The sequence below is a fragment of the Vulpes lagopus genome, chromosome 5, assembly GCF_018345385.1.
Source record: "Vulpes lagopus strain Blue_001 chromosome 5, ASM1834538v1, whole genome shotgun sequence".
NCBI lineage: Eukaryota > Metazoa > Chordata > Mammalia > Carnivora > Canidae > Vulpes > Vulpes lagopus.
The window spans coordinates 131,560,893-131,587,649 of NC_054828.1; the positions used below are offsets into that span (position 1 = coordinate 131,560,893).

The following is a 26,757-nucleotide window of genomic DNA, read 5'->3' on the forward strand; positions in this document are numbered from 1 at the left end:
CTTTTCTGATTCCACACAAATCTTAAAATAATTTGTTCCAACTCTCTGAAGAAAGTCCATGGTATTTTGATAGGGATTGCATTAAACGTATAAATTGCCTTGGGTAACATTGACATTTTCACAATATTAATTCTGCCAATCCATGAGCATGGAATATTTTCCATCTCTTTGTGTCCTCCTCCATTTCTTCCAGAAGTGTTCTATAGTTTTTAGGGTATAGATCCTTTCCCTCTTTGGTTAGGTTTATTCCTAGGTATCTGATGCTTTTGGGTGCAATTGTAAATGGGATTGACTCCTTCATTTCTCTTTCTTCAGTCTCATTGTTAGTGTATAGAAATGCCACTGACTTCTGGGCATTGATTTTGTATCCTGCCACGCTACCAAATTGCTGTATGAGTTCTAGCAATCTTGGGGTGGAGGTTTTGGGGTTTTCTATGTAGAGTATCATGTCATCGGCGAAGAGGGAGAGTTTGACTTCTTCTTTGCCAATTTGAATGCCTTTAATGTCTTTTTGATGTCTGACTGCTGAGGCGAGGACTTCCAGAACTATGTTGAACAGCAGTGGTGAGAGTGGACATCCCTGTCTTGTTCCTGATCTTAGGGGAAAGGCTCCCAGTGCTTCCCCAGTGAGAATGATATTTGCTGTGGGCTTTTCGTAAATGGCTTTTAAGATGTCGAGGAAAGTTCCCTCTATCCCAACACTCTGAAGGGTTTTGATCAGGAATGGATGCTGTATTTTGTCGAATGCTTTCTTTGCATCTATTGAGAGAATCCACATGCAGAAGAATGAAACTGGACCACTCTCTTGCACCAGACACAAAGATAAACTCAAAATGGATGAAAGATCTAAATGTGAGACAAGATTCCATCCAAATCCTAGAGGAGAACACAGGCAACACCCTTTTTGAACTTGGCCACAGTAACTTCTTGCAAGATACATCCACGAAGGCAAAAGAAACAAAAGCAAAAATGAACTATTGGGACTTCATCAAGATAAGAAGCTTCTGCACAGCAAAGGATACAGTCAACAAAACTAAAAGACAACCTACAGAATGGGAGAAGATATTTGCAAATGACCTATCAGATAAAGGGCTAGTTTCCAAGATCTATAAAGAACTTATTAAACTCAACAGCAAAGAAACAAACAATCCAATCATGAAATGGGCAAAAGACATGAAGAGAAATCTCACAGAGGAAGACATGGACATGGCCAACATGCACATGAGAAAATGCTCCGCATCACTTGCCATCAGGGAAATACAAATCAAAACCACAATGAGATCCCACCTCGCCCCAGTGAGAATGGGGAAAATTAACAAGGCAGGAAACCACAAATGTTGGAGAGGATGCGGAGAAAGGGGAACCCTCCTGCACTGTTGGTGGGAATGTGAACTGGTGCAGCCACTCTGGAAAACAGTGTGGAGGTTCCTCAAAGAGTTAAAAATAGATCTGCCGTACGACCCAGCAATTGCACTGTTGGGGATTTACCCCAAAGATTCAGATGCAATGAAACGTCGGGACACCTGCACCCCAATGTTTCTAGCAGCAATGTCCACAATAGCCAAACTGTGGAAGGAGCCTCGGTGTCCATCGAAAGATGATGGATAGAGAAGCTGTGGTCTATGTGTACAATGGAATATTCCTCAGCCATTAGAAACAATGACTACCCCCCATGTGCTTCGACGTGGATGGACCTGGAGGGTATGATGCTGAGTGAAGTAAGTCAATCGGAGAAGGACAAACATTATATGGTCTCATTCATTTGGGGAATATAAATAATAGTGAAAGGGAATAGAAGGGAAGGGAGAAGAAATGGGTAGGAAATATCAGAAAGGAAGACAGAACATGAAGACTCCTAACTCTGGGAAACAAACTACGGGTGGTGGAAGGGGAGGAGGGCGGGGGGTGGGGGTGACTTGGTGATGGGCACTGAGGAGGGCACTTGACAGGATGAGCACTGGGTGTTATTCTGTATGTTGGCAAATTGAAAACCAATAAAAAATAAATCATTTAAAAAAAAAAAAGATGATCCTTCATCCCACACCTCTTACTTTTCAACCTGGAAGGTTTGTGTCTTCCCTACGCCTCCTCAACCCACCCCCATGCAAGACGCTGGGGCTCCTCATCCCCGGTGGTGCTCCCAGTGCTGAAGCCCTAGCCTTTCCCTCTACAACCTGCTAACCCTGCTGCTCCCACTGCTCTGTCCTTCTGGTCCACCGATCCACACCAGGCCCCTGGTCTAGGATCACCAGACTGTCCCTGGATTCACTCCCACAACCAGCCATGGCCCCCCTGCCTCTCCCTGTCCCCATGGCTGTCCCTTCTCTGTCCACCCCGCCTCTCCCCATCCCCATGGCCAAACCCCCTCTCCCCCCCACTCCTCTCCCTATCCCCATGGCCACCTCACCTCTGTCCCCCCTCTGTCTACCCCACCATTGGCCACCTCACCTCTCCCCATCCCCATGGCCATACCCCCTCTATCCACCCACCTCTCCCTGTCCCCATGTCCACCTCACCTCTGTCCCCACTCCAACCCCCCTCTATCCATCCACCTCTTCTTGTCCCCAAGGCCACCTCACCTCTGTCCCCATTCTGTCCCACCTCTCCCTGTCCCCACGGCCACCTCACCTCTGTCCCCCCCCATCTACCCCACCACTGGCCACCCCTCCTCTCCCCATCCCCATGGCCTCATTCACCAAATTCACTGCATCTAGCACATGTCAGATGTTCAATAAACTATGTTGAATGAAAAATGGAATAAACTGGTTAAAAATAAGTGTGGTAAAAAGACAGGAAATACTGTCTCCCCCAAAGAATCAGACTCAGAGTTAACAATGTCGCATCGCAGGCCTTGCTGGTCCAGGCCAGACATTCCCGCGCTGGGATCGGGTCTCCCACGGGTGCCGGAGCCTTACTTTCGCACGCCTCCTAGAGGGAAGACTTTTTCCCCAATCGTGGCCAGCACGCTGTTCCATTCGGTCAGAGTGAACTTGGGTATGATAATCTTTACAGGTGGGATAAATAGTCTTCCATTTGTGAAAACACTGTAAGAATGGAAAAAAAAAAAAAAGCATTCATTACCACCTTACACTTGAGGGCAAAACACTGGAAATTCCAAGAAGGACCCCTCATTACAGAACTAGGAGGGGCACGCACCGCACCAGGCGGCCCTCGGACACACGGCCTGGCCCGCCGGGGACCGTCACCAAGCGGCTCGATGCTGAAGGCCCGGCGACACAGCAATACCGCAGGGAAACCTCTTTTCACAATCAAGTGCCCATGAGAACAGAACGAAACTCCACTTTTTAAATAACATGCCTCCACTATGGTGAGTAAACTGGAAGAAAATTGTGCCCATTTGGCAAATAAAGGGGGAATTCTGACTTTAAAAATGCAGTTACTGTCCCTTCCCATGGAGCCAAGATAGTGTCCCAGAGGAAATAATGTGCAATCCTCCGAAAAGATAATAAAGCAACTGATTTCACTCGTGCAGTTTTAAGGCAGCTTCGCCGAGGTCCCAGCGGGTTTATTTTTCTTCTGTGTTGGGGGGAAGCGGGGGGTCAGAAGAGGGGAGAGACCACATGGCAAGGTTCTCCCGTTAATGAGGCTGTGACACCTGGTCCAAGTCACTTGGCAACAGTTTCAGACTCTTGTGACTCCTACTAAAATAAGGTAAAATACGAGCCTTGTTTCTTTAAGTCTAAAAGCAATGAATAGTATTTAACCTTAAGGAGCTCGATTTTACGATTCCAGCTTTCAATTTTTTACATTATTATTTATGGTTACTGTTGTTTTGTTGCCGTTTTTCCTGTAATGCAAATAACTTAAAATTGGATGAATACATCTCTTTTTCTTTTTAGAGCAAATCTAAACTTGAATATGTTTGTGAGAAAATACAGAGAATCTGTTTTCTTTTCTAATGCTCTGTGGTAAGGGGCTTCCAATCAATGCAGAGACCATCTCCTTCCATGGGTAAAATATTGCCCCAAAATAAACCCTAGAAAACAATGTTCTGTGCGAGTCATATCACAATGCACTTATGCGCTATCACTCCAAATAATAAATATTTGCTACCCTGTTCCATCTATTGGTTTTCCTAAGTGCTTTATTCCAAAAGTCTTTACAAACACAGATTACTAATAATGAAACAAGTGTTTAAACAAGGTCATGTTGGGTTTTCATCTAAATTTTCAAGGATATTTAACATACATGTTTATCCTGAGCGTGGGGTAATGGGCACTCTTATGAACTGAATTGTGTCCCCCCCAAACTGTGGCAGCCCCAGCAGACAGACACACAGACACATACAGCAGCGCTGCTCAGAGTGTCACGATCTTCCTCAGGCGCAGCTGGTCACATAGACTGAGGCGATACATGGGATTAATAACCATTGACCCATTCTTTCCATTTCACAAAATCCAATGCATGGAAATGAAACAGATTTACATGTAAAGGTGTTTCCCACAGGATTATTTATAGAAACAAAAACATAAAAACAACCTCTAGGTCCAGGAACTGAGCAATGGTTAAATAAATTGTGGCCCAGCCATACAATAATCACTTATGCATCCGTTTAAAATTGTTTATGCAGAATTTATATTTACAGGGCAAATGGTCAAATATAATTAATGTCATAAAAAAAATGCACAACAGGAGATACAAAGAGAACAGGAAAAGTAAGTGTCCCTCCAGCTAATAGTGGTTGTCTGAAGCGTAGGATGAGGGATTTTTATTTCACTCTTTACGCTTTTCTAGGTTCTCACATTTATTTATAAGCATGTAAACATGGGGAAAGCTACCCATATGAATATTTTAATTTTAAAAGACCAAAAAAAAGGGAAAGAACTGTTATCTCCAATTTATAAATTAGGAAATCACAAGTTCAGAGGGCATGCTGGACTAAACACATCGCCCAAAGTTTGCTGGTTGAGCTGTTATTCTTCAGCTCAATTCAAGCATCAGACCGTCCGCCGGCCACCTGGCATTCCAGGCAGCTGGATGGCTGACCGACCAACCCCACTGGAACACCCAAGAACGGTTTCCCAGGAACGCAGGTGATGGAAAGGTAACAGGTGGGCAGGAGCCCCGGCACATGGCAAAAGCCCAGCACCATTAGATTAGAGCACATCCAAATTTTGGGAAACTATGTAGCCCTTTTTTTTTTTTTTTTTGCTTTTTTTTTTTTTAAGCACAGCTTATCCATGTGTGCTCATAAGGAACCATCTCCAAAATACACTATGTGGTGAAATAAAAGGAGGCTGCACAACAGTATTTGTAGGATATTATGTTTGCCAAAGTGTGTACCTGGGAGCCTGTGCTCCAAGGACCCTCCAGAAGGGCTAGCAGTGGTTGCCTCTGGGGAAGTCACTAGAGATATAGGGATATAAAGTGGGAGGAACGCTTACTTTTAATGTATACCTTTTAAAACTATATATTTATTTACCGCGGGCATGGGTTGCTCTGGTCACAAAAAATCATTGATTTTCAAAAATAACTGAAATAAGAGAAGTTAAAGGCATAAAACTATAGTTAATGTACCGCCAATGGTGCTCATTAATGTTTAATAGGAAATATTTTAAATATTCTGAGGACATATTTTAAATTATTAAAATAGGAAATATTTTAATTCTTTTTTTAATACTTTATTTATTTATTCATGAGAGACACAGAGAGAGAGGCAGAGACACAGGCAGAGGGAGAAGCAGGCTCCATGCTGGGAGCCCAATGTGGGACTCGATCCCGGGACTCCAGCATCACACCCTGAGCCGGAAAGCAGACACTTAACCGCTGAGCCACCCAGGCGTCCCTAATTTTTTTCGAATAGGAAATACCACATGGATCTAGGAACGGACTTCAGTCAGGTGCCTGTGATGGTGATTACAATGACCCAACATGTACCAGGTTACACAGCTTGCTTAGTGGCCGAAGGACATAAATCGAGCCTCAACCTCCACTTCAAATATATATCGCCTGGACCAGCTCAATTCTGAGGAGACCCAGACAGGGGAGCATGGGGCTCTCCCTCCAAATCCCGCACATGGTCAATCAGCCACCCCAACCCCATCACCCCACCACCCCACCCATGAGGATGAGAGAAGCCTCTGGAACCCATCTTAACTATTTTGTTTGCTTGTTTTTATAGTTACAAGGTCTCCAAGCAAAAATGATCAGGTCTTTGTAGACAAGACACTGTGTTTCAATGGATATTTGGGTCCATCTAGTGGAATTTCTGGCACACCAATATAATGCATGGAGTACATGCGTACATGGTCTGCATGGAGCAAGTGTAAGTGGTAACAGAAAAATGTCCATCAAAATAAGTGAGAATCACTGATGTCTTGGCTCATGCCAGAAAAAAAAAAATATATATATATATATAGCTTTAGCAATATGCTTCTTTGCCAGGAAGGACCATAAGCCAATCCTGTCCCCTGAGATTTCTATACATTCTTCAGAAACAGAGGTCTTTCACAAAATTCGGAAACACTGTGCCTCTCATCCCTTCAAATCAGCTCTCAGACTTGCAGAAGGCACAATGGAAAGGCCTGGCTGTTGACGTGTGTGCCCTGCACATGAGCAAGGAAAGGTATTTGATCGTGGAGGCTCTGAAGAGAGATGAAAGATGCCAAATTTGACTAATCAACAGGTCACGTTTCCCACATCCCTCCACTTCCCAGTCTGGGCTCTGAGGAGTCTATGTAGCAAGAGCTTTCCATCCAATGGGTCCCCAGCCCCCCGACGGTCAGGGCAAGCGTGAAGGGCACCGGGTCAGGAATGTGGCAGATGCTGACGGCGGCCAGGACTGGACGCCCCTGCTAGTGTCACCCGGACATGGAGAGCCCCTGCCTCTTGCTGAAATTCTGTCCACTGGGAGCAGAACATGGTATAAGGGAGGGACCTATGCCCACCTCAACACCAGAGACTTTAATCTGTAAAATATTATGGATTAAAATTAAAATATCACAATACGAGGAGGATTTGGAGACAACTGCCAGCTGGGGAGCGTCAGAGCTGGGACCGGCAGCGTGGGCCTTTTGGACAGGTCACCAGGGAGCCCTCAGCACACCTTGCCACGTGGCTCGGGAGTCCCGTTTTACAAGCAAGGGAGCCAGTTCAGGGAGACCAGGTGTGTGCCATTCACAAAGACAGTAAAATAAAAGTAGGATTTGAGGGATCCCTGGGTGGCTCAGCGGTTTAGCACCTGCCTTCAGCCCAGGGCATGATCCTGGAGTCCTGGGATCGTGTCCCATATGGAGCCTGTTTCTGTCTGTGTCTCTCATGAATCAATAGATAAAATCTTTAAAAAAAAAAAAAAAAAAGGCAGGATTTGAGCCAATGATTTGTTGAGTCAAGTATGTTCTTTGTCCCACCCTAAAACGTAAGGCAGACGGGCCCAGAACGTGGCCTCCATCACTCTGGACAACTGCACACCGAGCAGCATGGGAGCAGGACTCCCTGTAACCCCAGGGCTCTGCCAGCAAGAGCTCAGGGTGGGGAAGCCACGCGTGAGTGTCCTTTCAACACCCAGCAGCTGCAACTGCTGGATTGAAAACCAAATAAATAAACCCTAAGACCAAATTGTCTGCATGAAGCCCTTGGGTTTCCACCTCCATGTAAACTGTTGGACAGCACGGCATTGGATCGTTTTTCCAAAATCAGGGTTCAAGAGAAGAAAGGATACGTAGCACCTGAAAGGCTGAATCATACAGGTGTCCCGGCCAGAGAGAGGGAGAGGAGGAGGAGGGGAGGGGGAGAGGGGTGAAGGCGGGAGGGGTGAAGGGGTGAAGGCGAGTCCCTGTAGCTCGAACACTTATCTTTAAGGAGCTACAGCAGTCGTGATTTCTCATCCACAAGACCTTACTCACTTAACGTGTCGGGATGTACGGTGAAATGTCTGCCACCTGGACGGCACAATCATATCACAATGTACCACTGGTTTGATCTGAAAAAAAGAAAAAAGCAGGCCTGAGACTTCAGTTCAAACTGGCGAACACCTGGTAAATACCAATGACCTGCAGAGCACGGCCCGAAACCTAAGTGAAGGCAGGGAGGCCCCAGGATGGGCTCCGGGGAGGCCGGATTCCCTGCTGGGAGCAGAACGGGACTCCCACCCAGCCAGGCCAGGTGACGGGGACGGGGGTCAGTGGCTGTGGACTCCAGTGGGGGGTGAAGGTCCCATGCGCAGGTGCAGAGCACGGTGGGCTGGAGCGGTCACGGGAGGTCGGGGGAGACACACCCACCAGCGTGCTAAGGGGCGCCCAGCAGCTCATCACCAGGTAGGTGTCAGGTGGGCTCCCCAGGTATGTGGCTCAGGCAAACTGTGGGCACCAAGAACGACTGAGGTTTCTGAGTCAGGCCACGGGGGTCGAGCTAAATGTCCTGCCAGGTGGTGAGAGCCTCCCCGGGCTCCCCGATGCTTCTCTTCCCTTTCCTGAGACTCCAACCTAAGGGGCTGAGCCGCCCCTGGGGCCTCATTCACCTTCAGCTTCATGCCCACCGGGGCCTAGACGCTCCCGGGCGACAAGGATGGGAGCCCTGCCGCGGACAAGCAGAACCTCTCTTCCTCACGGTCTTCTCCTTTAAGAGAGTCCGGAAAAGCAAGAGGAGGGGATTGTGCCCCTGGCGCACTGGGGGACGGAGCCCATGGCCCCGCGCAGCCCCGGAGCTTCTCGAGGCTTCTCCATCAGCACCCCTGAAAGTCGTCCCAGCTGTGTTCCTTCCCTGTCACCCAGCCCACCCAGCTGGAGGGCTTGGGGCCTCATCACCCTCCAGCCCTCCATAGCCCAAAAGCCTCCCTGGGCACACGAGGCCCCCACATTGCCTCTCCTCGAGTGCACCCACCTCATTCCACTGCTCCACGCAGGACCCCGGCAGCACAGGGCCTTTGGTCAGGCTCCTGCCAGCTCAGAGCCCACGTACCACGCACAGCACAGCCGCTCTGTGCCAGCGCTAAACCCATTCCACCAAGCACCCTCTAATGACACCCTCTAATGAGTATGTTGCCCAGGCCACACGCTGCTGTCCCTGTAAGGTGGCCCCACTGCACAATGAGCTCCTGGCTGAGATGCGCGAGCCGCCCTTCCTCACACCAAGGCCACCAAAGGCCTGACCTGGAGCCCCACCTCCCCAGAGGCCTACATGGAGCCCCGCCCCCGGCACTGCTGCACCTGCACACCTGCTGCTGCCCCTCCCTCACCCGTCTCAAGTGGTGTGACCCAGGCCCACCATGCAGCTCACAGCAGGGGACAAGTCACTCGGTTAGCTGCAGGCCTGGGGCTGGGACTGGGGTCAGACCACACACCCCTCCCTCATTCCCCCGCTCCTGAGCCTCATCTCTGCCCCGAGCGTGCTGCCTCCCTGAGCTCCTCTCCCTGCCAGGCCCACAGCTGGGAGAGGCTTTGCCCGAGGTGGGCAACAGCGCTCAGGGCCCTGCTCCAGCAGGGAGGGCAGAGGCCAACCACCCGGGCCCACAGCTGGATCCCCCCACCCCGCCTGCCTGGCCGCCCTGTCTCCCCCCACCCCAGCCCACCTGCCTGGATGCCCTGTCTCCCCCCACCCTGCCTACCTGACCACCCTGTCTCCCCCTGACCCTGCCTGCCTGGTCGCCCTGTCTGCCCCCACTCCCTAGTCCTGCCAGGCTGCCCCGCTCGCGCACACACAGACCACCCAGACCTGTGACGTTGGGGCAGCTCTCCTGAGTTACCCCACGTGTGTCAAAGTCACCTACAAAGCTCCTTTGCCAAGAATAACACCAACCCGCGTCCTCCGGGTTCACCATGAGAGGGACCAGCGAGCTGCACGGACCATTAACAGGAGCGACAAAGTTTGGGCATCTCCTGCTCTCCCCGGCACTGTTTTTTAAAGAGGAGGAGAATGTGCCATTCTGGGTCTTCTGAGGCCCCAAGGAGCAGTGGGCCCACCGGGCGGAGTGGAGAAGGGTCAGAAGGACAAGTCACGGCGAGGTGACTGAGGAGAAGGCCCGTCCAGCACCTGCTGTGGCTTGAACCACCGAGTCAGGAGGGAGGGCTGCCTGAGAGGCCCGGACGGCAGAGCACATCCAGCCCGCCTCGCCCTGCCCCTGCAAGCCTGCGGGGCCGATGGAGCCCTGAGCTGAGTCCAGTCCTGTCTGCAGGGGGGACAACACAGCTCGCAGGGGCCTGTGAGATAACAGAAGACGCGCGACACCACACCTGCCCCGTAGTGATAACTCCCCATGCAGTGAACCCGAGTCTCCCAACACATTAGAGACGCAGAGAGGTGGCAGGACGGAGAGAGATGCAGAGGGATGGCAAGACGGAGAGAGATGCAGAGAGGTGGTGGGACGGAGAGACACAGCCCCTGGGCATCTGCATCTCACTGAGGCCCCGAGAGAATGCTGGTCTGACCCACAGCCAGCTGCTCGTGCCCCCACTTCCCCATCTCTGAAAGCGGCCCCAGCCCAACCCGTTTGCTCCACCCCAGAACCTGGGAGACACTGGGGAGTCCCCTGCTCCTTACAGCCCAGCAGCTAAACCATTAGCACTTAGCACATCTCCGCCTCCCCCCTGCCTCCCCCCCGCGGTGCTCGCCGTCCCTGCCCCTACCGTGCCGGCCAGGGCCAGGCGGCTGTCCTCGCACCCCACCCTCACCCCCTCCCCACACGGGGCAGAGCCGCCCTTGGACACAGCAGTCAGCGTGGTCACCCTGTGACTCAGCCCCTGTGGTGGCGATGGCCACTCGCCCACGGCGCCCCCTCCCCTCCCGGCCTCCCCACACCACAGCCCCGCATGCACTCCTGTGGCTCTTGAACATCAAGACCTTGAGCCTGGAACGTTCTCCTGGGTCTGCACACCTCGCTCTTCCCTGCACGAGGAGGTCACTTTGGAAGCAGCTCCTCAGAGAGGCCCTCGGGACCAGTCACGCCCTAGATTCATTTCCACCACAGCATTTAATACTGTCTTAATGTTTGTGCTTATTTATTTACCTATTATCGATTCCTCCTTACAGGCTGCAAGCCTCCCGAGAAGCAGAGCTCTCGACTATCACGTGGACAAGGGACCCCCAGAGCCCGAAGAGCGAGCGGCCCACAGGAGGAGTTGGAGAAGGCCGCCGTGACTGGATGAATAGACGCTGTCACGGCAAGTGATAAACAGCCCTGCTCCTCCAGGAAGAATCCAGAAAACGCAAGGTCATTGGAGACCTAGAGCCATGTCGCACCATCTAGATTATATCCACCTGCCTGCTGATAGCAGCACCATCAAAGCCTCGAGCATCAATAGCTACCATGAATTTACTGACCTAGTTTAAAAACAAAACAACAGAAATTATTGTCTGCAAAATTCTATTAAGGTACAACCACCCTAAGAAACACCTTTCTGCTCCATCGCCTCAAATTATGGAAACAATGAGCTAATTGGTTTTTTATGTGTTAATGATTCATTAACCCTGCTATCACCTGCCTAATTAAATAACCCCAGCAATTAAATACACGATTCTGGATTTTTTTTTTCCTCTGAACTGCATATAATCCCCTAAGAAAGCTCATGTGGCTTTCTGTAACTGTCTGGCGGTGATGACAGCTTCAGAGATCGTGTCACCCATCTGCCCTGAGAGGCTGAAGGGCTCAGTGGGCTTTGCGGCTCCTTAACCAACTGTCCGAGGTAATTAAACCAAATCCACGCCGACGCCAGAAGAGCCTTCAGGTCACCGCAGGTGTATTTCCGGCTCTGGCTTACTGAGGCCTGCTCCGCGGCAGGAGTTGCATCCACACCTCACCCTCAAAATAACCAGGCCAAACACCGGCGTGTAAACAACCCAAGCTGCTAAGAATCTTCACCAAGAACACACCGTCGCGAAGCGTCCTGGCCGTAATAAGCCATCAAAAAAAATATTTTATCGTAGATTTTAGCAAACTGGGGATTTGAACCTCTGCCAGCGGGGCACTTAGGAGGCTGTGTCCTGAGTCTGACTCATCCGTGATTCGGACACTGGCTCCATCACCTTCGATTTTGATAACCTTGAACGGGCTGTGCACCTGTGTCCTCGCGTGCGAATGCAGACGGAAGTGGTGCCTGTCGTGTAAGGTCTGCTTTCAGGATGTGTGACAGGAGATGAGAAGGTGCAATTGTGGGGCGCTCAGCAAAACGCCAGGAATGCGTTAGGAGCTCAGCTGGGAGCAGCTGTGGCGGTGGGGTGGTGGTGGCGGCTGTTCTTGCTGTTAGCCTCCCAAGTCTCTGCTCTTGGCACCTCATCCAGCTGCTCCGACTACCCTCAGTGAACATCCTCACAGCCTGTTTGAGGTGCAAGACCTCAAACAAAAAAGACCCAAGAGAGTCTAGCACCAAGGAAAGACCCCATTACGTACCCACATCACGGGGAGAGTCTCATAATTAGTGAACGGTGCTCATCAGGGTCTGGAGCGTGTGCTGTGCAAGCTGGAGTAACAGAGAGGCCCCTACACCACTTGACAAGTGGCCCTTTGCTTAGCCTAAGGGCCCAAACAGATATACTTGTAAAGGGACACACAATGGCCACAGGTCACAGAAACCCCACGGAAGGTACAGCAGTGGGCTCTCCTTTGCTCATTCTGTCCATTAAGGAAAAGGTCACCCTGGGCCACCTCCGAAGGCACTTCAGTTCTCGTTCTGAGATCCTCTGAGTCCAAAACAGACAAAAACCAAAAAATCAGCTTAAACTCTTTCCAAAAACGTCCAAGAATCATCATAGGTTAGCCATTCTGGAGCAGCGAGGTGCGGGGTGGGAAAGGCAAGCAGGTGGGGAATCACACTTCCCCCACCCTGGCACCATTGCCTGTAGAAATGTGGCTAATCTGGGCAAGCCCTCGGCACCTCTGCAGCCCTCCCCCGGCTTTTACCATGTGGGCGCTAGAGGGGGAGACCAGGCAGGTGTGTCTAAGACACGGGGGGACTCAGTCGGTGAAGCGTCTGCCACGCCGGGGTCCTGGGATGGAGTGTCAGGCTCCCTGCTCAATGGGGAGTCTGCTTCTCCCTCTCCCCTCCCCCCTGCTCACACTCTCTCTCTCCATCTCTCGCTCTCTCAATCTTAAATAAATAAAAAAAAATCTTTTCTAAAAATAAACCATGGCTGGAGAAATAGGTTCTTGGCCTTCTTGGTCATGATGATGATGAATTTTTATTTCCCTTTTTTGGAAAATGTTGAGGTTTTTTTTACATTCAATAAAACAGAAGAACCATGACTGGGGTTTTATAATTGCCGCAGCTGATACCATGTACCGTGTAGAGTTCTATCATGATTCTAAAAGTTGGGATTGCCCCCACCCCCGGCATGTGGAGAGGGCCGCAGGGACGCCACCCAGACCTCCCTGGGGGTTTCTCCATGACGATGGCACAGGAGGGCAGGTCCCTGTCTGGGTTCCCGCGTGCCCTCCACGACAGCGGCTGCGCTGGATGATCATGAGCCTTGAGTGGAAGTCGCAGAGCTAGAGGAGTGGCAGGGCTGAGGATGGGCCAGGCCGGCATTCCCAGCTCTCTGGGGAGGCCTGGAGACCAGCCACTCGCCTGGAATCAGCCAGGTAGTTCAGAGCAGCTGACGCGAGAGCTCCTGCCCCGACGACAGCCCCCGCTCTGCAGCCGAACAACGACAACAGCAACCACTGTCCACTGAGCTCCTAACTCACCTGGGGCCTCTTGCTAGGCAGCGGGCCGGGGGTTGCCTCATCTTGTTGCCTCATCTTACCAAGAGCAACAGTGTTTCCCACCTAACTACTCCTATATTTCAAATCCTACTGGTTTGATGATTTATTTCTTCATGTTGTAAGATGCTTTATCTTCTCCAAACTATTTTTACTGCCAGCTGCCCCTCGTACACCAGCATCTCTCTCACCCGCTCTCTTCATCCCACCTCGGCAACCTCAGGCCTCTTCTTCAAACAGAGGGGGCCACAGTATGCAAAGCAAGCAATCACCCAGCGAGCATCCATGGGGTAAGCTCAACATTTAGAGAACATCCTTCAATGACTCCTTTTGGAAAAAATAAAATAGTAACACATGAGACCAACCACTCTGACAGGCCTGGTGTCAACCGTCTACATCACCATAGAGTCTCAAATGATGGAGTATGAATAAAATAACCAAAAAGGAAGAAACAAGAGGGAGACTAAGGGGGTGGAGGATTAGGAAAAATGCAAACAGAAGCAGAGAAGAAAAGAACGAAAGCAGAGTGAGCACAGGACAGCACATTTATACTTCACCAGTATCCCCAGGGTCAGAGGTGGTTAAGTCTGCTCCTATGTTCACAACGAGGGTTAGAAGAAATAATGAAGCTGCTGACAAATGCCAGCCAATGGAGGAGGAAGTTACCCGCATCAGCTTCCATGGCGAGGCTGGGAAAAGCAGGTCCACCCAGCAGTCGGCGGACAGGGGAGGAGGAGGCAAGCAAGCAGGTCAACACCAAGTCACACCCAGGTCACACCCAAGCCAGTCACTCCCCTCCTCCGCCTGACACCACAACAGAAATCTCCATCATAACTAGAGGGAATGATGCTGAGTGAAGTCAATCAGAGAAGGACAAACAGTATACGGTCTTATTCATTTGGGGAATATACAAAAGAGTGAAAGGGAATAAAGGGGAAAAGAGAGAAAATGAGTGGGAAATATCAGTGAGGGAGACAGCACATGAGAGACTCCTAACTCTGGGAAACAAACGAGGGGTGGTGGAAGGGGAGGTGGGTGGGGGGTAGGGGTGACTGGGTGACGGGCACTGAGGGGGGCGCTTGATGGGATGAGCACTGGGTAATATGCTATATGTTGGCAAATTGAACTCCAATAAAAAAATTTTTTTAAATCTCCATCGTTGGGCCAAGACGCTGTCTCCACAGTATCTCTGACAAAAATGCAAATGCATCACATGGCAGAGAAAGAAAGTCACTCCCTCCTGTGACAAAGACACAGAAACCATCCATGAAGGCCTGAGCCCTGGGAGGGAAGGGCACTTGGGGGGAGCATGAGAGGAGAGCGATGGGCTCAGAAAGGAAGTGAGGGTGCAAGGAAGTCACCCCACACAGAAGCATGGCTCCCTACCCAACAACACAGGAGAAAGTTCAGAGCAGAACCAATGAAATAGAAAGCAGAGAGAAGAAATTGAGAAAACCAATAAAACCAATCATTGGTTCTTCAAGATTGTTAAGATTGATAAAACTGTAGACAGTATCATCCGGACAATGGAGAGAAGACACAAATGACCAGGAATGGTAGGCATGAGGAAGGTCACATCATGGGATCCCACAGATGTTAACATGATAAAAGAACATTATTAACAACTTCATGGGGCACCTGGGGGCTCAGTCAGTAAAGCTCCAACTCTTGGTTTCGGCTCAGGCCATGATCTCAGGGTCATGGGATGGAGCCCCGCATGCAGCTCCACATTCAGCAAGGAGTCTGCTTCTCCCTCTCTCTCTCTCTGCCCCTCCTCCTGCTCCCACATGCCCACTCTCCATCTTTCTCTCTCAAGTAGATAAATAAATATTTTAAAAAATAAAAGGGAAATGACTTCATGCTAATAAATTCAACAACTAAAATGAAATGGACAAGGCAAAAGAGACAAACTAGCAAAGTTCACTCAAGAAGAAACAGACAACCCTAGGAGCCCTATATCCAGTGCGGCAGCTGGATTTGTAGTTAAAAACCTTCCCACAAAGACAACTCCAGGCCCAGTTGGCTCCACTGATAACTTCTATCAAACATTTAAGGAAGAAATGATACCAAAGCTAGAGAGAGACATTACGAGAATAAAAAGCTACAGACCAGCATCCCTCCGTGAACATAGACGCAAAAATTCCAAACAAAAGTTTAGCAAATAAAACCCAACAATGCATAAAGAGGGCAATATTTCACGAGTGGGGTCTGTCTCAGGAATGCAAGGTTGGCTTAATATCTGAAAATCAATCAATGTATCAATAATATTAACAAACAAAAAATGAAAAGCCACATGATCATCCCAGCAGACACAGAAGAAGGCCTGCCAATTCTAATTTAAATCTGAGTCCTACATCCCACGCACAGGCCTGGCCCAGCCACAGTGGGCACCGTGTTTTATCTTGTCCGCCTTCAGCCTTCTCCTCCTCCCTGCTCTTCCAGGGCTGGGCTGGAGGGCATGGGAAGGACAGCGTCTACTGTGATTGGAGCCGCTGCAGCTGACTTTCTTAGCAGGTGTCCAATGTGGCAGGTGTCCAATCAATAAAAGACTAGTCTTTTAGCTCATTATTATGTTATCCCCAGAATTATGGGTATGACCCCAATAAACACAAAGACATGGTGTATTAAGTAATAGTAAGTAATCAGATATGGGGGCACCCAGGTGGCTCAGTCAGTTAAGTGTATGCCTTCAGCTCAGGTCCTGGGATCAAGCCCCACGTCAGGCTCCCTGCTCAGTGGGGAGTCTGCTTCTCCCTCTCCTCCCTGTTTATGCTATCTTGGTCACAATCTCTCTCTCTCTCTCTCCTCTCTCTCTCTCTCTCTCAAATAAATTTTAAAAATATTGTTTTAAAAAAGTAATCAGAGATGACCAAAAGGGGGTAGGGTAAGTAGTTTAAGTGAGCAGTAGAGAATAGCAAGAGAGGGTCGTCCACCGGTATGACCTACAAACCTCAGCCCTGTGATTCTGACCCTCCATCTTCGTATGGGACAGAAGGACCCAGATCTTAATTTCAGGCTATCTTTAGGGTCCACTCATAGGAACAGATTTCTTGGACCAAATCTTCCTTCAGTCAAAGCTCATTCGAGGTTGGCTACACCACAGATACACGTCCCTGAAAATACTACACTCCCACCAAGACAGAATTTACATATCCAACAACAATAACACAATCTGCTTTCAGTGACTTCTCCCACCACTCGTGCTCTCTCTGACTCTCACTCTCTCTCTCAAATCAATAGATAAAATCTATGAAGAAGAAGAAGAAGAAGAAGAAGAAGAAGAAGAAGAAGAAGAAGAAGAAGAAGAAGGGGGGGGGAAGAAGAATCACACAGCACCTCCCACCCTCTTTATTCAGGTGGCCCTGAACTTCTGTCACTGCTAGGAGTGTTTCTTGTTGGAAAGTTGCCCACTGCCCCGGCAAGTCACAGTTTAGGGTGGGTACATGACAAATATGACTTGATTCATCACGTGCCTTGCAATGCAGACCCTAAGGAAACAGCTCAAAGCTTCTGAGGGCTCATGCTTGAGACCTGTGCTGGAGCTCCTAGGCTGCCCTTTACTGGACCTCGGGCGCAGATTCCAGGGCACACCGAAGCCCTGCTTCTTTAAACTGCAGAGGGAGGGGACCAGCATGGATGTCTTCCTGGTACATGATACATGTCTCACCATGCAGCCGTCACACCAGTTCACAGAGCAGAAAATTCAAAATACCAAAACTACCACTGAGAGAAGTAAATACTCTTGAAATCTCACCTCTGAATACCCAACAAAATGACAAGTCTATGTTTAAAAAATAAATAAAAACCATATTACATTCTAAATACCAACAGGATATCTTGCTTAAAACCTAGCAATTTCTGTTGCTTATTTTAAAAAGTGGATCTCTTTTATACTTATTAAATGTTTTTTTTTTTTTGCTAAGAATCAGGTGATGTGAACAGAGTGATGGAAAGCTCCCACCCTGTAGACCTTTCAAAAGTCTGTCAGGCACAACAATGTCGAAAACTGGGGCAAATCTTTAAATTTAGCATGATAATTAGCTTCAACTTTAAGTGATGTAACTTAAAATAGCCTTTCCTGACGCCTGTCTTTCCAAATCCCCCCAAAACAAAAGTGAAGACTTTCAATAAATAATTGCACAAGTGTGTCTCAAAGATGACGGTCTTCCTAACCACGGTCTTAGAGTATTTTTACTGACTTCCATCATGTTACGAAGTGCTTTGATGAGTATGACAAGCTTGTACGATGGATTCGGGCTTTGAGAGCAGCATGCCCCTATGGGCATCGCCTACAAAACGCTGATTTTGTACAACTGACATGATTCAATACCGACACTCGACATTTTCCCAGATCACCCCATTTATCCCATCTTTAATAATTAGCAGTGAATACTTACTTCCTTCAACTTTCTCATCTTTGTAGGTTTTCTGGGCACTATATGAATATAACTGTAAAAGAAGAAAGAAAAACCTAATTAGAAGGTAAGTATCGAAGTGGAAGACGGGAGCCTCTTCAAGAGAGGACTCCTTTTTGCCATTCCCATATGCGACTCCACAGCAACTTAAAACTAGAGTCAAGAGGAGCATGTGGGATGTTGACACCCAACAGCAAGGTCACCGCAGGACCATGTCACACAGCAGCTGCCATTGGCACCACCCACGGGAAACTGCCTCCTGAGTGACACTCTTTCCTTCCCATATCCTTAATAATCCAAAAGGAACTGTATCAATCATCTCACTCAACCTCCTTATTTACCAGGTCACCAAAGGGCCCAGAAGTGAGCTCACCCAGCATCCCTCCTGTGCAGCTCATCACCTGCACCACCACCACCACCCATCACACAGAATTATATCGTTGTCCCCATTCTGCCAAAACTGAACACCAAGAAGAGTCACCAGCATAACACCTATGTGAGAACTTCCAGAGAGCTCTCCAATATGCCTCAAAAATAGGACACATATTTTTTCATGATAATAAACACCTTAATTTTAATTATATCTTTTAAAGTCTCTTTCTGATTTAAAAAAAAAATACATATCTGAGATTGGTGTTGTTGTCAACAGTTTTAGCAATATTCAGACAGGTATGGACCAAGAGTTGGCAGCTGGAAGGAAAAGGGAATTAAGTATTCAGTCGAGTCAGGGAGTCACGAGCCAGATGCCTACAGAGGCCAGGCAGGTAATGACGAGGCTTACACAGGGCAGCATTAGGGAATGCTGGGGACTGTGGTGAGTGCAAGCCCACTTCCCATCTGAGCTGAGCAGAGCTCATTGCTCCAGGACACTGTTTTCACATGGAAATGCAGACAACTAAAAACACTGTCCTTTTGAACGATCAAATCCTCTATTTTTTTTTCAATAAAACTAAAATGTCGTGCTATTACATGAACACCCTTGCTATAAAACGTCCCAGCCAACTCACAGCTTTGAAACCCATGGGACCCAAGCTACACGTGGCCGCCCAGATCTCTGGCTTACCACCACTGCTTGCAGCCTCCTCTGAGCTCTGCTTCCAGTTTTCACCCTCCAAATTCCATGTTTGACTATGAACACTAATCCCCAAATGGGACAACTTATTCTATCATTAAGTGGAAACAAAAAGTAAAAATAAGTGCCTGGGGCGCCTGGGTGGTGCAGTCGGTGGGTGTCCAACAATTGGTTTTGGCTTGAGTGGTGATCTCAGGGTCATGGGATCAAGCCCCACATGGGGCTCCATGCTCTTCATAGAGCCTGCTTGGGACTCCCTCCCCTCTACCCCTCCCACACATGCTCACTCTCTCCCTCTCCTCTGTCTCTAAAATAAATCCATCTTTTTTTTAAAAGTAAAAATAAATGCAGAAAAACTAAGGCATAAAAAATCCTACAAAAGCACAAATGCTGCCTATTGTTTCGAAGCTGGATTCCAAAGAACACACAAATACCACAGAAAGAGAGAACAGATAATTCCTCAGAGGTGCAGTGAACTGGAATCATCAGGCTGGTGCTCGGAGAAGAGCTTGGTGGGGCGTGGGTTTCTTTGGGGCTGGAGAGAGGGGAGCAGGCCTTTGAGCAGAGACTGGACGTTAATGTGCAATATCCTTCCTTGCTGCTTCCAGAGAAAAAGGAAAGGAAGAAGCCGCCTATTAGGATCAAGCCAGGCATTCACTAAATTTTAACAGCACCACATTGGCTATGAACTAACCCCATTTTATCGATGAGGACGTGGGCCCTCAGCAAGGTCATTTAATTGGCTAAATGCTGAGATAGGAACAACCAGGGTTCAATTCAGCGCAGGCCTCTGTCCCTGAGTCCACATTTTTGATACTCTTTTCCTGACACCCACTATCCTCAGGGTACAAGCGGGAGGCAGGGAGACAGGAGTAATGTTTGGGTGCAGGCGAACTATGACAGTGTAATTTAAGGCTCTTTCATTTCAAATCTCAACAGCAAACTCATATGGCAAACAGGAAATTTCTGGTGTAATCCAAATCCTATGGCGTCTCCTCCGTACGTGCATGGACACGTACACAGACACACACACACACACACACACACAATGCCCTGATTTACATTTTTTTGTGAATATGGCTTTCTCCACAAAAGAAACCATGAATTCTAGGTTTTACTAGACTTTTTTTTAATGCAATTACTAGCCTATGATATTTTGTTTTATAGAAGGAAAACTTATGTTCTTCACCTCAAATTAATTCATTCCAGAAAATGTAGGAACTGTTTGAATACTGACTGGATTCTATGCAGATTTTCAATGTACCATTCTGCGGCCATTCTTATGCTCAGAGCCCCAGGATGGCTAATACATCATCAGATTTCACCGCAAAGTTCATTGGCTGGTGGCACGATTAGAAGATTATTTGCTGGAGAAAATTAATTTTAACTGCTCAGCGGCTCGGTAATTACAGAATACACATTCCAACAAGTGCTAGCTTACTGATACCAGCAGAAATCAAGCCAAAATTTGTCAGAGCTTTATTCACCAAAATCTGGATTCTGATTTCATAGTTCATTGATCTAAAAAGTAGTGAAGAAAATGAAATTTAAATGTGTCTCCGTGATGAACTTCACGTGCAAACAGCATCCACCTACGTACAGCACTGAAGGTATATGGATAATGGCAGGGAATCGAGGCCACAGGAGAACCCCACCTGCCCTCCCCACCCCCCGTTGGCCAACTGGACCACACTGCCTCCCTCACGGAAAACACTAATGACAACCGTTAAGAGATTTGGGAAGAGAAATGCCTCAAAGTCTCAATATTTCGGCCACGTGTCCAAAGCTTTTCTTTTTTTTTTTTTTTCCAAAGCATTTCAAATAAACTATGAGTTTCCCTACCAAATCAGGGATCTAATAGAGATTAGAAAATGCCTCGGCCCGCAGGACAGAGGAAAGAGGAAAATGTACTGAGCATGTTGCAGGCGTGTTGGCCCGTGCTTCTCAAGCTTCCTTCCTCATCAGCTCACACATAAAACACACATTGATTTTACAAGGAAATGTTGGGTGGGGGAATTAATTACTTTTCATTATACATGCATTGAAAAGGATTTTAAAATCAATTTTTGTAGCAACATGTTCTCCTACCCGAATACTGGGTTCTGGTAGGAAATCAGAATTCAGCGTACGCAGTATCTAAGTCCGCTTGGGCTACGGTAGCAAAGACACCAGACCACGTGGCTTCAACAGCAGACATCAGGGTGCCAGAGTGGTTCGGTTCCCAGGGAGGGCCCTCTTCCTGGTTCAGGGATGGCTGCCTTCCTGCTGTGTCCTCACCTGGCAGCAAGGGCAGCAAGTTCTCTGGGGTCCCTTTTACAAGGACACTAATCCCATTCATGGCCGGATCACTGTCATGACCCATTCACCTCCCAAAGGCCCCACCTCCTAACACCTACACTGAAGATTAGGTTTCAACATGAATTTCCAGAGGAAATTCATATAACCAACCTGAAAAAAATCATCACAAAATCAGACATCTCTATGGATACGTTCTTGCAGGCAGTTCCCACACACAAGATTATCATTGTAATGAACTTGACTCTAAAATGTCACGGCATTAGTCCAATACCTCTCAGCAACTCGGATGTCTGTGGATTAAGATTTTCCTTCAAAATCAACAGGATGTTAAATTTGCATCTTTGCAGATGCCATTAAGAATTCAGATCACAAGCCAGCTTGCTCACAAAATTACACTATCTGGTGGTCCCGAAAATCTCACGTTACTAACTGAATCGGAGTGCTCTGGGGCTGGCAGTATTGGCAGCACGCAGATGAGCACAGATGCCCTCTCCAAAGAACCTCACCTTTGCCTCAGTCCTGGACGAATTTCCTCAGGTAAAATCCATATAAAAGGAGTCACATACAGGCAGAAAGTAAACTAACAAGGAGATCACTATCTCAACTGAGAGAAAACAACAAAAATAACAGAAACCGGGTTCCAACACAGCCACAGGAGGACAACATTTCAATAAAAGGCAAGCCTGGAAGTACATGCAAGACTGAGAAACTCGAAAGAGTGACGTACGTGATTTGAAAAAGAACGAGGATTTTCTAGTAGAATTTTTTGAAATGAAAAAGTAAGTAAATTTGAAACTCAGTGAACTGGTTTGATGACATCTTACACACAGCAGAAAAATCAGCCAAAAGACTGATGTGCACAAAGTACCTAAAGAACAGCACAAAGATAAAAGAGAGAAATTCGGGACAGAGAAGAAGATGCCTGGAGCTTAGCATCAGTGAGAAAGGCCAATCCACATCGACTCCGAGGCAGGAAACACAGAGAGAAGACGAGGCATCCTCTGAAGACGCAGTGGCTGATGAGTCACCACACCGGACTCCAGAGGGTTCGATCAATCTGCACTTGGACATATTGCTTAAACCACAGTACAGAGGTCAAAAAATATATTTTTTAAAACAGTCATAAAAGATAAAATATTACTTTCAAATAAGTAAATTATGAGAACTGATTTCTCATCTGCAACCTTGAAGTTAGAAGTCAATAGAAAAGTACCTTCTGGGGCACTTAGATGGCTCAGTCCATTAAGCGTCCAACTCTTGGTTTTGGCTCAGGTCATGACCTCAGAGTGGTGAGATCAAACCCCACGTTGGGCTCCACGCTCAGCAGGCAGTCTGCTTGGGATTCTCTCTCTCCCTCTGCCACTCCCCTAGCTCGCTCGCTCTGTCTCTCTCTCAAATAATATCTTTAAAAAAGAAAAAGAAAAGAAAAAAAATACCTTCTGTGGACTGAAGGACACTGTCATCCACAGAATCAGACATCTATAAAAATGTATATGAAGAAGGAGGGAGACAAGGCTTCCACCCCTGGGAACCATGGACTAAGTAACTCTGATCCACCTGTCCACTAAAAACTAATAAAATTGAACAAAATGAAAACAATTACTTGAAACATAAGACATCTCACAAGGATAATGAGGAATTACTGGGCCAAGATCCAGGAAATAAAGGAATTCCAAACATGTGGGCCCAATACCTGGCGTCACTTCATCCCAGAGCTTTCTCTTCAACTGTGGACAGATGGCTGAGAGGCTGAACCGTGTCCCTGACAGGCTCTGTGGCCAGCAGCCAGAAGCACTTGCTCAGGGCACACGAGCGCTGGGGCTCCTTGTGAACTACCTTTCTCTGTGAACTGGGACCCGAGGGGGGGCCACCTTGTTTTCAAGTCTTCAGGATGGCCCAAGTGATCTTACATTCTAAAGGTGTATTAAGGTGACCAAGAACCGTTGATGACAGCTATCTGGCCCAAATACACAAAAAATCAACTTTGGCCAAAGACATATCACCCTAGGCCTCAAATTATTTCCCCAAATAAGTTTTGAAAGTACTGCCCAGCACACAGAGGTAACTAGGCAGACAGAGAAGACGGCATGACAGAGAAGCAGCAGCAACAACACACACACTGTAGCATCAGCCGGGCTCCGTCCCAGATCCCCGGTGCTAGGGAGAGCCAGCTGCTAAGTCACCTATGGAGGGGCTCCCACAGCAAGAATGAAGCTTCCGGCCTCGGCCCTGGGAGCGAGCCTGGAAGCACCCACCCCAGTCAGGCCTTCAGATGACGGCAGCCAGCATGCTGATTACAACCTCAGGGGACTCTCTGAGCCAGAGCCACTCAGCTAAGCTGGTCTTGAATTCCTGACCACAGAAACTGTGAGATAATAAAGCTGTTTTGAGCCAAAATGCTTGGGGTGGTTGGTTATGCCGCGGTAGATCACGACTGCACCCCCCTGGAGAGAGTCTTGCCCACGTGCACCAGCAGCCACGCAAAAGAATGTCTGCAACACTGTCCTTATTTATTTCAGCATAAAATTTAGAACAACCCAAGTCAACCATCAACAGATTGGACAAGTGAACTGGTACTTTAGTCAATCAAAGAACGCATGGCAGTAAAAGTGAATGACCTACAGCTACACACTAGTGACACGGATGAACCTCACAGCCTACTATCGGGTGAAAAAGCAACCAGCAGAGAACTGTATACGATTTGATCACATTTACATAAAGTACACAAACATGAAACATTGAAAACTCTGTCCTTTGAGGATTGATTATCATGAAAGGATGATTCAATGGCCAAAATAGTGGTGGTCACCTGTGGGAAAAGGATGGGGACGGAGGTGGAAGGTTTTCAAATCCAGTCATGCCTTCTCTTGCTCCAGAGTGGTGTTTACACAGTTTTACTTAAACCATAAACTATGAAGCGCTCCCAGCCTCTACAGCACCCCAACTCTGCACCACCGGAAGAGGTGAACAACAGGTACTTGTTGGAGAACCGCAAGCTTGAATTTTGGGTTTCGAAGACATTTGTATAATGACAGTTGCTGAGAAAGTTTAGAAATATTATAAGGAGATTACTCTCGAGAAGAAAAGTATGAGTCTAAAGGGAACTACGCTAAAAAAATAAATAAATAAATAAATAAAAATAAAGGGAACTACGCTGTGTTCCTCCATATGCAATAAGATCTCAAGGGGATTGTAGTGCCAGGGTCGGGCTAAGCCAAAGAGAATCAAACTGACATTTTGAGTGGACACCATCCAGTACAACTAACAAGCTGAATACGGCCGACCAATTTCCATCAGGACTTTCTGCAGTGGCCCCGGCATTTACACACGGCCACCTGCCGGGGACAGCTAACATCCCTCCCGCTGGCTGTCTTGATCTCAACAGCAGATACGTTTGCTCTCCGCAGATATTCAAGGCCTGTACTGTGGCCAGCACCGTGCGGTGTGCCGGGATTCTGGAGATGACGGCCCAGCCTAGCAGGGGACGCGGCTGGAGGCCCAGGATCACACGCCGTTCCTGCGGCCAGGCCGGGCCAGAAGGGCAGCACAGCAGCCTGGGGCAGCCACTTGGGGGTGACCCAGGTGGGAGTCCCGCCTTCCAGCCTGCTTCCCCAGCTCTGCGCATGGCTAACTCCCTTTCTCCCCCCAGATCTTTGAGCCAAAGTCGCCTTTCCAGAGAGGCCTGCCCTCATGGCCACTGCCCGCCCACTCCTCTTCCCCAGGCCCTTTCTGATGCTAACACAGGTGCTGCCGGCAGGTGGACCCCAGCCCTCACCGCTGCCCACCATGAGGAGCGGGCTGTGTGCACAGGAGTGCTGTCCGCTGGGGAGTCACCAGGTACAGAAGGGGACAGGTGTGCCTCACGCTACTGCGCTCTAGCCAGGTCACTGCACGGAGGATGACAGGTGCGCCACCCACACTCCGCGGGTCAGGCTCAGGGAGGGCGACAGGTGCGCCCCACGGCCACCGGGTCAGCGCGCACCGAGGGCGGCAGGTGGGCCCCGCGGCCACCGGGTCAGCGCGCACCGAGGGCGGCAGGTGGGCCCCGCGGCCACCGGGTCAGCGCGCACCGAGGGCGGCAGGTGGGCCCCGCGGCCACCGGGTCAATGCGCACCAAGAGCAGGGCGGCAGGTGCGCCCCCACGCTCGCGCCCTCGCGGGGTCAGCGCGCACCGAGGGCGGCAGGTGGGCCCCGCGGCCGCCGGGTCAGCGCGCACCGAGGGCGGCAGGTGGGCCCCGCGGCCACCGGGTCAGCGCGCACCGAGGGCGGCAGGTGCGCCCCACGGTCACCGGGTCAGCGCGCACCGAGGGCGGCAGGTGGGCCCCGCGGCCGCCGGGTCAGCGCGCACCGAGGGCGGCAGGTGGGCCCCGCGGCCGCCGGGTCAGCGCGCACCGAGGGCGGCAGGTGGGCCCCGCGGCCGCCGGGTCAGCGCGCACCGAGGGCGGCAGGTGGGCCCCACGGTCACCGGGTCAGCGCGCACCGAGGGCGGCAGGTGGGCCCCGCGGCCACCGGGTCAATGCGCACCAAGAGCAGGGCGGCAGGTGCGCCCCCACGCTCGCGCCCTCGCGGGGTCAGCGCGCACCGGGGGCGGCAGGTGGGCCCCAGGGTCACCGGGGCAGCGGGTCACCGCAGAGGGCGCCGGGGACTGGGGGGGCCGCACTCACTCGAGCTTCTGGAAGGGCTCGCGGCCCGCCGCCACGTACTCGCCGCCCGCCTGCAGCGCCTGCAGCTCCAGCACCCGGTGCCCGCGCGTGGGCGTGAACAGGCGGCGCACCCCGAAGGGCACCGCCACCTGCTCCGTCCGCTGGTCCAGCAGCGCCTCGAACGTGGCCGCGCGGCGCCGCCCCAGCACGCACCTCCGGCCCGCGAAGAAGGCGTCCCCGTTGCGGTGCACGACGATGGCCTCGGCGGGCGCGCTGTCCCCCAGCCCCGGCGGCCCGCGCCACCCCATGGCCCCGCCGCCCGGGACACCGCCACCGCCACCGCCCCCGCCCGCGCTCCAGCCCCCGGCAGCCAGGCGTGGGCGACACTGACACTGCGGGGCGGCCCGGCCCCCCCCCCACCCCGCGCTGACGCCTCCTGCCATTGTGACCGCCCCCGGCCTGCAGCGGTGGGGGGAGGGGCAGGACGCTGGCCGGGGAGGGGGCGGGCGACTGAGAGCCTAGGGAGGGGAGGGAGAGGTGGAGGGGGGCAGGGGGAGGGGGAGGTAGAGCCAGGGCAGGGGGAGGAGGAAGGAGAGGGAGGGGGAAGGAGAGCCGGGGCAGGGGAGGGGGGGGGAAAGGAGAGCAGGAGAGGGGAGGGGGAAGGAGAGCTGGGGAGGA

General features: G+C 50.0%; 1 protein-coding gene across 1 annotated transcript in view; it reads right to left on the bottom strand.

The window, feature by feature from the left end:
• The window catches only part of DCDC2C (doublecortin domain containing 2C), a 107,037-nt gene extending 80,650 nt beyond the window's left edge, over positions 1-26,387 (bottom strand). Inside the window, exons 1-4 of the mRNA XM_041757027.1 lie at positions 26,101-26,387; positions 18,049-18,100; positions 7,866-7,942; positions 2,916-3,044 (exon numbers count right to left, since the gene is read on the bottom strand). Of these exons, the coding sequence (XP_041612961.1) occupies positions 2,916-3,044; positions 7,866-7,942; positions 18,049-18,100; positions 26,101-26,387 (545 nt within the window). The remainder of the gene's footprint in view (positions 1-2,915; positions 3,045-7,865; positions 7,943-18,048; positions 18,101-26,100) is intronic.
• Between the last annotated feature and the right edge of the window lie 370 nt (positions 26,388-26,757).